The 13,068-nt window shown below is 45.5% G+C and overlaps 1 protein-coding gene across 2 annotated transcripts in view; it reads right to left on the bottom strand.

The window, feature by feature from the left end:
* The window catches only part of nbeal2 (neurobeachin-like 2), a 40,374-nt gene that overhangs the window by 16,636 nt on the left and 10,670 nt on the right, over positions 1 to 13,068 (bottom strand). Inside the window, exons 8-29 of one of the 2 annotated variants that reach the window (XM_037074128.1) lie at positions 12,691 to 12,994; positions 12,450 to 12,556; positions 11,786 to 11,872; positions 10,779 to 10,862; positions 10,194 to 10,292; positions 9,411 to 10,036; positions 8,896 to 9,028; positions 8,398 to 8,517; positions 7,966 to 8,299; positions 7,722 to 7,804; positions 7,490 to 7,582; positions 6,480 to 6,651; positions 5,632 to 5,765; positions 3,913 to 4,072; positions 3,529 to 3,631; positions 3,249 to 3,399; positions 2,874 to 3,029; positions 2,626 to 2,785; positions 1,735 to 1,823; positions 904 to 1,614; positions 629 to 813; positions 353 to 509 (exon numbers count right to left, since the gene is read on the bottom strand). In XM_037074128.1, the coding sequence (XP_036930023.1) occupies positions 353 to 509; positions 629 to 813; positions 904 to 1,614; positions 1,735 to 1,823; positions 2,626 to 2,785; positions 2,874 to 3,029; positions 3,249 to 3,399; positions 3,529 to 3,631; positions 3,913 to 4,072; positions 5,632 to 5,765; positions 6,480 to 6,651; positions 7,490 to 7,582; positions 7,722 to 7,804; positions 7,966 to 8,299; positions 8,398 to 8,517; positions 8,896 to 9,028; positions 9,411 to 10,036; positions 10,194 to 10,292; positions 10,779 to 10,862; positions 11,786 to 11,872; positions 12,450 to 12,556; positions 12,691 to 12,994 (4,248 nt within the window). The remainder of the gene's footprint in view (positions 1 to 352; positions 510 to 628; positions 814 to 903; positions 1,615 to 1,734; positions 1,824 to 2,625; positions 2,786 to 2,873; positions 3,030 to 3,248; positions 3,400 to 3,528; positions 3,632 to 3,912; positions 4,073 to 5,631; positions 5,766 to 6,479; positions 6,652 to 7,489; positions 7,583 to 7,721; positions 7,805 to 7,965; positions 8,300 to 8,397; positions 8,518 to 8,895; positions 9,029 to 9,410; positions 10,037 to 10,193; positions 10,293 to 10,778; positions 10,863 to 11,785; positions 11,873 to 12,449; positions 12,557 to 12,690; positions 12,995 to 13,068) is intronic. The other variant, XM_037074129.1, reaches the window with a different exon arrangement.

Below are 13,068 nucleotides of genomic sequence, written 5' to 3'. Positions count from 1 at the left end.
AATCAAACTTTTCTCTCTTTTAGAGATATGACAATGTATTTTGAATATATATTTTATGTTCAAGCGTTGAGTTGGATTTTTGTGGAAATTTCATCAGTTGGTTGTGGTTTGGTTTGATTTACTGACAACGTACATATATTGTTGTATCATACAACAAATCACAATAATAAAAACTAATTAATATAATAATGTCCTGGGCTTTTTGTCCTTCATCGCCCCCAAAGGATTTCACAGTCAACCAACCTTAATCAAGATGGAGGAAGGCGATAATCATGGTATTACCCAGAGCATGAACGAAACGCGTCAGCGCCACATACAGTATGTTTTAGGCTGGATGTTATTTGCTTTATACCTTTTCACTCCACAGCGTGCGGTTGTCTGTACCCTCAGCAAACAGGAAGTCCTGCAGCAGCCTGAGGAGCCGAACCAGACTGGGACAGAAAGGCAGAACCACTCCCTGGGCGTCCCTCAGGTCCGACAGAGACGACTCTAGCATCATCTCCAGCAGACTGGGACACAGAGCGGCAAAAAGGGTGACACAGCTGAAGGTGTGGCTCAATTTGTTTTTCCACTGTGAGGCACTGTTTGGTTTCTGTGGGGAAACACGTTTGAAACCTTCGTCACTAACCTGCGTTTGATGTCATCGGGAGGGCGGACCAGTTGGCAGGAGGAGCCCAGCTTGGTGAGAACAGAAAAGACCTGTCCTCTCTCCCTCCACACCACGTCCTCTGTCCCATCCACCCCACTGCGACTCCACAGGACGGAGAAGACGATGTTGGTCAGGAGGTTGCACAGCTCCTCCTCTGGGGTCTGCTGTAACGCAAACAACACTTACAGAAAAGATCTAAACACGCCAAACTTTCCCAAAATGGACTCTCACATCATCTGAGGGAGCAGTCCCACCTGCGGGTTGGAGGTGTTGGAGATGGTATCCCCAGTCGGAGGGTCCGTCCCGTAGCTGGTGTCATCCAGCACGTTGGACAGACTGGAGCTCTTCCTCGGTCTGAGCGGTGGAAAGGGTTTGCATTGCTCTAGAGGAGATGGTGTGTTTGTCAGACTTCCTGCAGGAGTGTGTGTGCCAGTCTCCCCCATGCCCCCTAGCTCCAAGTCAAAGGGTGAGGTGCCAAAGGGGGAGAGGGGCTGGTAGTCCCTCCCCTCCTCATCGGGGCGAGACGAGGTGATATCAACCGCATTGGAGATGGAGGACGAGTGGCTGCCCTGGTCCACCGAGTCAAACGACTTAAAGTGAAGGGAGCCGGTGAAGTTCTTAAGCGTGCCTCCTCCTCCACTCGGAGGAGACTGGGACAAATCAGAGAATCCCTCAGAGATGTCCCGCTGACCACCCTCGTCCTCCTCCTCATCCTCGATGTCCTGCGAGGTGCGGTAGCTCAGGAAGATATCGGTGTTTGCGTCCTCTATAACCAGAGCCGGGTCCCTGCGCAGCGGCGGCCGGTAGTTTGGTTCAAAGGAGCTGTGGGTGCTGGAGTCTGCGATGCTGGCAGCGTGGGACTCGTACGACTCCTTCACGTAGAGCTTTGTGAGCACGTCCTGCCAGCCGGGCTGCCTAGCGAGCTGCTTCACATAATCCTCGTTGGAGTAGATCAGATGAAAGAGCTGAGGGAACAGAGGGAGAGCTTGTTTTCATTACTGAGATGATAAATACGCTTATGAAGGCATTTCACGCAAAGGGCACGGGTAGATTTAGCTGAGTGTAAGAGATGTGAGCAGACCAACCTTGCGACAGACGTCCAGGCGGACAGTGAGCTCGGCTCGATGGGACAGGCAGACCACAGCCAGGAGGTCTCTGAAGTTTGGGCTGGCATCTGTGGAGCAGCAGCCAATTTTAAAATGTTTATTCCTTGGAAACCTACTTTTTAATTAGCGTCTGTTGTACATATTCATAAAGGCACATATTATCTTCCAAAATAAGAATGACAAAAAATAATTAATTCACATGAACAAGTTCGTTTCAAGTGATTTTTCTGTATTTTGTGAGAAAGACAAATTCATGTATTTCCACCATATGCACCAATAAGAACTGAAAGGTCACACTCTATTTTATAGGTTGAATATTTCCATATAACAAGTTGTCATTTCCCATAGAATCTGGATCTTTTAGCCACGTTGCAATTGCAGCATCTTTCCCCAAGACTTGTAATCTTTGGAGAAATTCAGTGCTTTTCTACTGCAGGGACCAGGGTCTAAATTATTCAACCACCCTGAAAATCCCTGCTCAGCGGAATAGTATTTACTAAAAGTGCTGGAACGTAGTTCACTTTGAGTGCTGTCTGTATTCTACCTATGATAAGTGCCAAATTACAGGAAATTCTCTCCAGGAAATATCCTTGGAGAGTTTTAAGAAAATACAAGAGATGTATAGACCTCTGAATTAACAAATATAATAATCCGACTCAGACCCTGATGCCAGTTGTTGTTGGGTGTTACACCTCTAATCATTATTTGTATCTTGAATTTTGACTTTTGCTTGCTTCATATTACGGAGAACATATACTAGAAATACTAGAAGCGTAAAATCAAATATTTTCAGGTGCTTTAACATTTATAAAGGTCTCTTATTCACTCAAGGTGACTGGGCCGCAGGGCACAGAGCTGTTTTGGCCTCACCTGTAGCGAGGACCTGCTCGTACAGACATCGCACGGTGGTCATGGTTACTGGAATGTCTTCAAGGAAACACACCAGGCCGAGATATCCGAAATCCTTCAGCTTTATGCGCTGCTTGTTGCGCTCAGACACTCGCTCGCTTTTGAGGATTTTGTACAAAACCTGCAACATCAAAAAGGGAGAGTTTGTTATGTTTTTTTGTTAAATCCATTTTGATAATATATCACAGCTGAAGTAAGTTGTTCCTCACCCTGAAGACTCTCTCTCTGGCCTCGTCTCCGAAGCTCGGCGTGAGCAGCAGGCAGTACAGCTGCTCCACGCCCCACTCCAGCAGCACGGCCTGCACCTGCTCGCGAGGAGGGCTGCTCCTCAACAGCTCATACAGCACATCCAAGGCCCTCACCGCCTGATCCACAGAGGAGACAATCATGAGGAAAGGGGCGAAAGGGGAGGATGATGTACCGAAAAATATGGATTTGGGAGAGAAACGTTTTAAGTGGTCACAATGGGAGTCTGGAAATCAGAACCCAAGAATAACAAAGGACGCGCGGGGCTTGAAAGTGAAATAGGTCAAATGATGGCAAAACTGAACCCCCGAAAAGAAAGAAAGATAGATAAAACACACCTGCTGCTCCTCTCCGACCGTCAGAATGTAGGCGAGGACACTGTGGAGCTCCTCTGTTGTGGGAGACTTGAGGAAGTCTTTGAGCAGGGCGAACAGAGAAGTTTGAATCGTCTGCTTTTCATCAGACAGAGAGCTGCCATCTTTCTCCACACTGTCACCAAAGACGTCAGTGAATTAATACATCAGTTACCTTCTTATGAACAGACAAAATCATGGTTAAAAGGGAAAATACAGATTGTCTTAATATTTATTTTATCTATTGTGGATGTCAAAGGTTCACCTGTAGTACGTGCGAATGGTATCCAGAATGTACTGGACCCCATACTTCCTCTTCATGCGCTGCTTGCCTTTGTTTATCACAGTAGACAGGTACTGCACGTGGGCTTTGGAAGAAAAAGAACACTTTTGTCATCTTCCTTCAGTTTGACATTTAGAAATGTCACACCAATATGCAAGGTTGTCTCAAAGAAGTGCATCAATTTGCATTTTCAGCCACAGTTTCACTTTTAATCCTTGGACTTTGAACATTGATGTATTGTCTCTCAGCTCTACGGTGCTTGTAGTCTGAATATGCACATAAAAAGGGCCAAAAAAACAGCTGCGGCAGACATGAAAAGGTTCGCAGGTGCATTACTTGACGACGCGCGGGTGCTTGTGAACTTACCCAGACAAACAGCGAAATGGCTTTTGGTCCAGATGCGGAAATCAAAGAGCAGGTGCTGGTAGAGCTGCTGTAGCAGTGGGCTGTTGCCCTCGTTGAAGACCTGCTCCAGCAGCAGCTCACAGGCCATTAAAACGTTCATGTCCATCATACTGCCGGGAACCTGCAGGAGAGGAAGCGCGGAGGAGGGGGGAGTTTAATTATGCTTCCAATCATTTTGATTGTTACATATTTGGCTTCTATTTTAGTAACACTTAGTGGCTGACGAAGTAGCCCATTCACTTGAGATGTAAGGGAATATGTTTAATTGGTACCGACCCCATAAAATCTCACGTCATCATCATTTCTTAATTCATTTCAGTGAAAATGAGACTCCTACTTAAACCCCGACTCATATCTGTCGAATTAATCACAATGTGGTTTGTTTTTGCATTTGGGTTCAGCCCTACACTGTAAGCGTGTTTCTGTCCTCTCTATGACCAAACCTGGCAACCCCATGAGAGTATTAGGACATAGTTTCCTTACAGGATGCTCCACCTCAACGTCACATTTCAACATATCCTGTTGGGCAGAAAGCAAGTCTGTGCCGCAGAAATGTGATACCTGATTGGCTGCAACTGTCCAAGAATCACACCAGCTAGCACGGAGTTAAACTTTTATCATGAATCTGAAGAAATCATTTCTACCACTGACGCTGCACTGAATCAGACCTTCTGCATCTCTAGAAGGTTCAACACTGATCCTGTTCACTCTAAATCAGAAAGCAGAACAGCTGTGATGTGCATAACAAAGCAACAGTAGTTTGTCTTAGCATCAAATACAGCTACTGTATATATATATATACCTTTTCCAATAATTCCCATATGTACTCAATTTTAATCCTCAGTTCTTGTCAGCAGTAGAAAGCTACAAGATCCAGACCAGTTATGCTTGCTTGAGACACAATCTAACATCACCATGCTGGTGTTGTTCAGACACATCAAAATGTTGCTGCAAGGCCATCATTGCAAATATTTATCATGCTGCAACTTGGGGAAAAGGCTGGAAAAAAAGAGATCTTTTCTATAACGTGGTTAACCTTCTGACAGGATGTATTGTATCCCGAGCCATTTTTTCCTGAAAAAAGTAATAAGTCAACAACAAGTCTAAAAATAATAAACCAACGGTAAGGAAACCAAGCCTGATTTCCTAGGTGAATGTCCTGCGCTTTACCCATTCAACCCTGATGACAGGCTCCCTGTGTGAACATAATAATCATGGTGGTGTAGAAACATTCAGGTGATATCAGATAAACTCCTGCTTGAAACTCATGAAGCAATCTAGAAACTGAAATGTGCCTGCAAAATCTTAGTGGCTGTGGCTTTCATTTCTTGTATATGATTTCTTTTTCTTCGATTATGTTTTCATTTGCATGCCATTTTTCCCTAGAAACTGATTCAGCGTTTTCAAGTGGCAGATTTCACCGCTGATATCCTTTGTTCTCAGTCAGAGAGACCACACAGCCCGACCAACTCTGCATAAATCCCCCCACACAAGCATGTGATACTGTCATTCTGAAAGAGCTGCTGCTGTTTCTAAAACACCAAACCCATTCATTTCATAGCAATTACGCAGGAGCAATACAATGAAAAAGGTCAAGTCTTCACTGTCAGATGCTAATTGGTTTCCCGCAAAGAGTTCCCACTTGCTGGAGCAAAGTGACGCGTGGTGCTGGGCGCTTACTTTGCTGAGCATGGCTCCGATGATGCTCGGCCCGTGGCAGTGCAGCAGGCCCTCCTGATTGACGGGGTGATGACGTATGAGGTTTTTCACCATCAGCAGGAAGGCAGCGACGCTGTTTCTCTCTAGTCTGCCCTCTGAGAGAATAAAAACAACTTTTGAGATTTCCTGTGTTACCTACAGTCATGTTTATATATTACAAAGCACTTTACAGACATTATCATATTCTCAGGATGACTCATTAGTCATGTGTTGGGGTATTTGTCTCACTTCTGTTAGACTGCTTGTGCGACTCGCTCATTTAACTAATATTAGAAATTATGCAGACTGATGTGCACCGGGGCTGCTGAGCTCCAGTTCTTCAATAAATTGTTATGACTCACTATGCTGCCTCTGACATTTAACTCATTAGCAATGATTTCACCATCTTTTCTGTTTGTCTGCTGTATATTGTCGTATGTGCTTCTTGTGTCTCGCACTTCCTGTTTGTCCTTGCATCATGCACCATGTGTAGACTCTGACTCGTGGCTATTCAAGATGTGTCCTGAGCTGCACTGAAAATCATAGGTAGCATTTTGCACTAAGGATAGATTACTAACTAAACAAAAGGAAACAGGAACAACAACAACACAGTGAGTGCTCAAAATGAGGAAGAAAATGTCTTCATGATAACTAAAGCTTATTTTGCATGATTACAAAAACATTTCTCCCTCCAACCCATAATGAAAAATGCAACGAGTTGAAAAGTTGAAAAGTAAATTATGAATTACATTTGTTAAATTTCAACAATGTCTGTAATTATTTCTTTTTACCATTATACTAAAAATCATGCTAACTCAACAAGAGCCAACCTGCAGACTTGTTCAGTGGCAGCAGCATGGCAGCGGGGCCTCTGGACGAGGTGAGCTCTGGCCCCAGCAGGTCTGAGATCTCCTGACTGCCGTTGAAAACTGGCTCGGCCTCACATACCTGCTCGAGCAGGGGCAGTAAAACCCCTACACCTCCCACCACGTTTACAACATCCTACAGGAGAGAAAAAAACATACAATGTTCTGTAACTTTTCACATTAGTCCCATTTAGATCAGAAATAGAATCAACAAAGTGAGATCTGCTCGAAAAGTAAGCAGTACAACAGGAAAACTACATACAGTAGAAAATATTAGTAAAAACAACTTAAAGGAGAGATATTCTGATCATTTTCTGGTTAATATGTTAATCTTTATTTAATACTAAAATAGGTTTACATGCTTTAATGCTCAAAAACACATCAGTTTTCTCATACTGTCCAGTGCTATAGCTCTGTATTCGCCCTCTGTGTGAAATGCTCTGTTTCCGCTCCAGTCTCTTTAAGAGCCCCTCCTTTATACCCAGTCGGTTGTGATTGGTCTTCTTGCACACGCCTGAGCCCACACCACTTCCTGTGTCACTGGTCGGCTCTGTTGTGTTTTCAGCTTCCAGTTAGCTTCAATCCTACCGTGAATATAGGCCTAAGTTATGCAAATGTGTTCCATGGTGACATAGTGATATCAAGAAGTCACAGAATTAACGGCGGGACTAAAGATGAGGCATTTTGGGAGAATTCAGGAGCAGTGTTTTCTTCGGGAGAGAGGAGCTCACGTTTTGATGACTGACTATTTTAACTTTTAAGACCTTTTACATGCACAAGGACGTATATAACACAGTGAAGGCAAGGAAAAATTAATAAGCATAACAGGTTTCCTTTAAAATCGAGTATTTAAACAGTCAGTAGCAGCATCAGCATTTACAGTTTAGTGTGACTGTCATATGCAGATAAAAACAAAAGGACACATCACAGTTAAATTCATAATAACAAAATAATCAAACTGTCTCATATCTGACCTTGATGTCCCAGTTCACCACCCTGTGTCCTGTAAGCCTGCCATCGTATTGGTGATTAGGCGACAGGTCCAGACATATCTGGCTCTTGAAGGCCTGAAGAAAACATACATACACACACACACGCGCGCGCACGCATGCTTGAGCAATGGCATTTTCCTGGTTTTGTTAAGGATTTACATAATAAAAGCAGTGTAGTAAAATATGCAAGGTCCCCTAGGTTTTAGTGACTCACCTGTGGAGTGTAGTAGAGCAGGAGCTTGCTGTTGAGATCAGATAACTCTCCATCTGATTTGAATAAGGACACGTGATTGGGGCCTGTGATGGAGAGCAGAAACCAATGTGGGTCATAAAACAAGCAAACATGAAACCACTAGAATATTCTAACAGTATTCTTTTGGGTGATTTTCTTTAATACACGTTTTATGTACATTGTGACATTTGCATCTACATTTGCATCGCAGCAGAACGTGACCCACCAGCAGTATGCAGAGTTCTCGCCTGTGCCTGCTGCAGAGCCTCGTGGCAGATGAAGGCGGTGCCCAGGAGCCCATCCAGAGACGTGGGCGTTCCCCACTCCGTGTCCTGCAGTCCTGCTGGGATGGTGTGCACCGGGGAGTCCGTCATAGACCCCCAGCGGCCTCCTGCGAAGGAGGCTGGGAAGGACTGGGAGCGGATGAGGGAGGGGGCATGGTTAGGGAAGGCAAACTCAGGCGATGTCGGGTTGGAGTACGAGGACATGGGCAGGTTGGGTGAGGTGGTGGTGGTAGTGGTACGGTGCCCTGCGGAGCCGATGCAGCAGGAGGTAAAGGGCTTCAGGAGTCAGGAGAAACAGAGGAAGTTAGGTTGATAGAGGAACAACAGGGTAATAACTGCATAATATTCATGGATACATTAGATACATTAGTCACCTCACTGAAGGATGGAAAGCGAAGCTGAGCAGTGATACGTTGCTCGCCATCGATGTAAACAGTGACCAGGTTCTGACCAAATGGACGACGGCCCGGGATGTGGACTATAGCCACTGAATGCTGCAGTGAGGAAGATATTAAAGAGAACAAAGGTTTTCTGCTAGTGTCAACACCAGACAATTCAAATGTGGTGGTTGCACTTACAGTAAAAAAAGAAAAAAAAGGGTACATTTCTATACTGAGACACTGAAGCAGAACAGTCTGACAGCTTTAATTCAAGCGTGCTGATTGAGTTCTTGCAGTGACTCGTCTCTTCGGGAGGTGCACTCTTCAATTTTCCACAATAATTATGCCCCAAGGTCACCGGCCCACACAACACCGCTCATGAAAAATGATGTGTTGTTTTCTCCTCGATCAAATCTATTTTCATTTGAGACGGGCTAAATGTGGACAAATGTTGGACTGAATCCGAGCTGAACTATTTGCGTCCGAACTCACCCAGCATGAGTCAGCTAGTGGGTGCTCAGGCAGTGCGACGGCCATGTAGTCTTTCTTAGTGCAAACAGCCACCACCAGCACACCCTCCATGGTGAAGAAGGCCTCCAGCCCGGTTCCACTCGCTGTGAAGAAACTTCACAAAAAGAGAATACAGTCTGTCAAAAGCTTCAAAACGCAGTCATATATGTTAAAGGAGCAATATGTAGAAATTGTCCCCCTGTTGAATTCTGGCCTAACAATTAGGGGGCCGCAAACTGCAGCCAACTCTAGCTGCCATTAGCTAGTTAGTTCAGTTAGCTGTGCAGCTAGCAGTCCCGACTAGCAGTTCAGAGCACCAAGGTAGTGTTAGTGTTCACACCACTAGCACAGGGGCTTTGGACCAGAGTGGGTGGAGCCTCATCCATTCCAAGTATGGATACATATACAGAGAATTTAGTTGATTGAACAATTACAGACGCAGATAATGTTGTACTCACTCATCAATAATATTAAACATTAAAAATGTATCTTTCTACCTGTAGAGTTGTTTCCTGCGCGGTCCTTTCCCCATGTCGTGCTGAGCCCCTGTGGGGGGAGGTTTACGGTTGTTGGAGAACTCCATGTTGAGGCAGAGCCAAGCGTGAAAGGCAAACCCGCTGCCTGGCCAGCGCTGGACTGTGGGCACCATAATACCTGCCATGGGGGGCGTAAGGTCGAAGTATTGCAACGCACTGTCCTGACCTTCTCTGGCCGCCATGGCTGAGAGCACCCGGATACTGCGAGTACAATAGGGGTGCACCTTCCCCACAACTGCGCCATTGTCCTGATCCACCCTGAGCAGTCTGAGCAGGCTCTTCAGCTCCTCTGGCCTCAGACACAGGGAGCCCAGGTCCTGGAGGAGGCCCAGCAGTGCGTCTGCACACAGCCTGTCCAGATTCTGGGGCTGCGACAGCACCTGCAGCAGAGCCCCCACCATGCCCGCCTTCACAGCCATGGTGCGACAGGACAAAGAGCCACCACAGACAGCGGCAAGCCACTGGGCCACCAGCAGCTGAAGGTCCCTCTGACCCGACAGGTCAGGCAGCCACTGCAGGAGCAGCAGCAGAGGCTGGTCGTTACTGATGCCAAGGTGATGGGCATGGGCATGCTCACCCTCCACCGCCTGGAGACAGCGAGGGACGGAAACAGCAAAGACAGGGAATGAAGATATGACATAGACGTGGTCACAGGTTAACTAGCAACACAATTTAAACTGGAACAAGGTCATCATCAGGAATTGACTTCTATTGTCTCCGCGCTAATGAGGAAGTGTATTTCACCATGTTCATCAGCTCCTGCAGCAGTCGTTTGGTGGGTTGACCTTGACTCTTCAGCACATCAAATAGCTGGGAGTAGCCAATCCTCTCCTTGAAAACCTCCTAGGGGGGCAAGGAGACAGAAATAGGCTAGAGAAAGCTGCTCCACAGGGGATAACTAGTTGGCACACTTCCATACATTGGAGAGGAATACAATACAAAAACAGCGTTCCTCATCTGGCTCTAATTTTTGCTAGCAGTGTAGGCTTTATAGTATAACATGCTTATTATGATATGTGTGCAGTGGGCTGTACGTAATGACTACTTTTATTATCATTCATTCTTCAGCTGCAGACTGTTTTCATGATTAATTCGGTTATAAAATGTCAAAAGGTTTTGAAAAATGTTCATCACAGTTTCTTCACATTGCTTCTGTTTGTCCAACCAACAGTCTAAATCCCCTGAAACTCTTCATTAACTATTAAAAATAACAAAGAAAAGCAGCAAATTCTAACATTTTAGAAGCAAATGTTTGTCATCACTCTCACTCTAAAGTACAAAGATTTTAGGTTTATGTGATTTGTACATAGAAGGTCACAAGGGTCTTACCTTAGCATTGGGTGAGTTACTCATTATAGCTGTGAGGACTCCTAAAGCATGGACTGTAATACTGTCTGTTCCTTTGTCCCAAACCTACATCAAAATAAAGAGTTCTAATTGACTGGGGCATTGCAGAGTTTCAAATGTGCCAGAACAGGAGTCAAAACCACCCCCCCCCCTAAAAAAGTGAACACACCAACATCATAAAGAGAGACAAATAAATTCAGAGGACATCTTCCACCATATGAATGACTGAGGCATTTATTTGCTCTGATTATCTGTAAAATGCATGAGGAAGTACAGCACATTTCCACAGTTACTGGAGCAGACTGGCTCAAAGTAAGTGAACTGCTGTACCAGTCACCAAACAATTGCCTCTTTGTCAATTACTGATAGGTCCCAGCATGCAAAAACCAAAGCCAACCACCAAAAAAAATAAAAAAAAAATGAGGAGAGACTGAGACAACCCCAAAACTATTGCTGGCAGTGAGGCAACATCAAACCCCAGGACACGAGCCAGGTCTTTCATACAAGCACAACCGGTCACACGACACAACAGCCAAAATACGAGGAGAAGACGGAAAGACATGCATAGAGAAAAAAACAACCGTTTCATGCACCATGAAAAACACAGCATGCTCTTCTTGCCCAGTGTTGTCAACAGGGAATTCAGCCTCTAATCATGAGCATGGTTTAAATCAACACTCCCACTCAGGCAAAGCCTAATCCTCCAGTTAATAATCTGAACTTTCCATCGTGCACAGAGCTAGCGGTAACGGTAATGACGTCCGGCTGTAAGTAGCATTGCATTCTAGACGGGCAGATGAGACGCATGAGAAGGGAACTCCAGACAGTTATCATGTAATGCCGTGCTACCTGCTTTATTTACTAGTGAGTGTGAGCCAGACTTCCTGCCTAAAGCTTCCTGTTTAAATAGCTCAGAGCTGTGAACAAGTGGCAAGAAGGCTGAGTTTCCTGCTGACAGACCAATATCAACACCAAGTTGGGGAAAGTACCTGGTCCACTTCGACCTCTGAGAGTAAACATGTAGTGAGGTCACACACAACCTCATGCTCCGGCCTGCGCCTGTCGCTCTGAAAGAGCTACACACGCAGGTGCAAACACACAGAGACACACAAACACACACACACACACACAACACAAAAAGTCAGACAGTTAGGCAAAAAAAAAAGGTAATCTGTGAGATGTAATGGACACAAGTGATCATGGTCTTCCTGCCAATGGAAGCTCCCATCCACCAATATGATGGGAAAAAAAAGGTGCTGGAACTCATTATAATGAGAACCTTTCCTGTAAAAACGACACAGTATAGTTGAGACATGAAGTGACTATAATGATCTTTTTTCCCATCACAATGGCGGAAATTGACTTCCATACCCTACAGCTGTAGGGGGACTTGTGTGGTAGCTCTGCGAGGTAAAACTGGGAGCAAATACATTGTGTAATAAATTGGGATATTTCACGTTGACAAAATAGAAAGAGGTTGGACAGCAGATGTGGCACCTCAGGCAAATGAAACAGGAAATAGACATGACATGAATAAAAAAAAAAAAAAGAAAAAAAAGGTGACAGACTGACGGGAGGGCCAAATGACAAAGGACAGACATATAAAGAGCTGACAGAGCGGACAAACACGTCATCGATGGACAGAGGTCTGACCTTGCTGTTCTGAATGAGCCTGAGGATGTGTTCAAAGCAGTTGTTGTTTAGGAACACAGCTTGAAGGACGGGTCTGTCCGAGCACTGCAGGATCTCAGGAACAGCAGCTAAAATTGGCAACAAGGAGGATGTTGACTCATTTATCAGACACTGGGGAAATCAATTATCTGGCCTCCATACTGATTGAGAGAGGAATTCATTCTATTCGGCTCGACTTGAGACCGTGTGGACACGCTCTTACTTAGCATTTGGCTTTGAAGGGCGATCAGGCCGTCTTCCCAGCTCTGCCTGTCCTGCTCCTCACTGCTAAGAGGACGGTTCCAGTTGAGGAGCTGGAAGTAGCTGTCCAGTATGGTCCTGATCTCCACCTGCCGCTCTGCCGGGCTGCTGGAGTGAAGGAGGTGGATCATCGCCGTCAGGCACTGCAAGGTCAGCCGCGGGAGCCCCGTGCTCTTGGGTTCTGGGGAGGTCCGGCAGCACCACGCTCGAAGCACTGAGAACAGGTCCTCAACAGAGTGAGGGGTGATGGAGAGCAGGCCATTCTTCTGAAAAAATATCGACAAAGTCACTCCTCTGCAGTAAGGTCTGGTGTGCACTTGTAGTGTTTTCACAGACCACA

Source organism: Acanthopagrus latus, chromosome 17 (genome assembly GCF_904848185.1).
Source record: "Acanthopagrus latus isolate v.2019 chromosome 17, fAcaLat1.1, whole genome shotgun sequence".
NCBI lineage: Eukaryota > Metazoa > Chordata > Actinopteri > Spariformes > Sparidae > Acanthopagrus > Acanthopagrus latus.
Note: the sequence above shows the minus strand (reverse complement) of the source record. Positions and strands in the feature narration are given on the sequence as shown.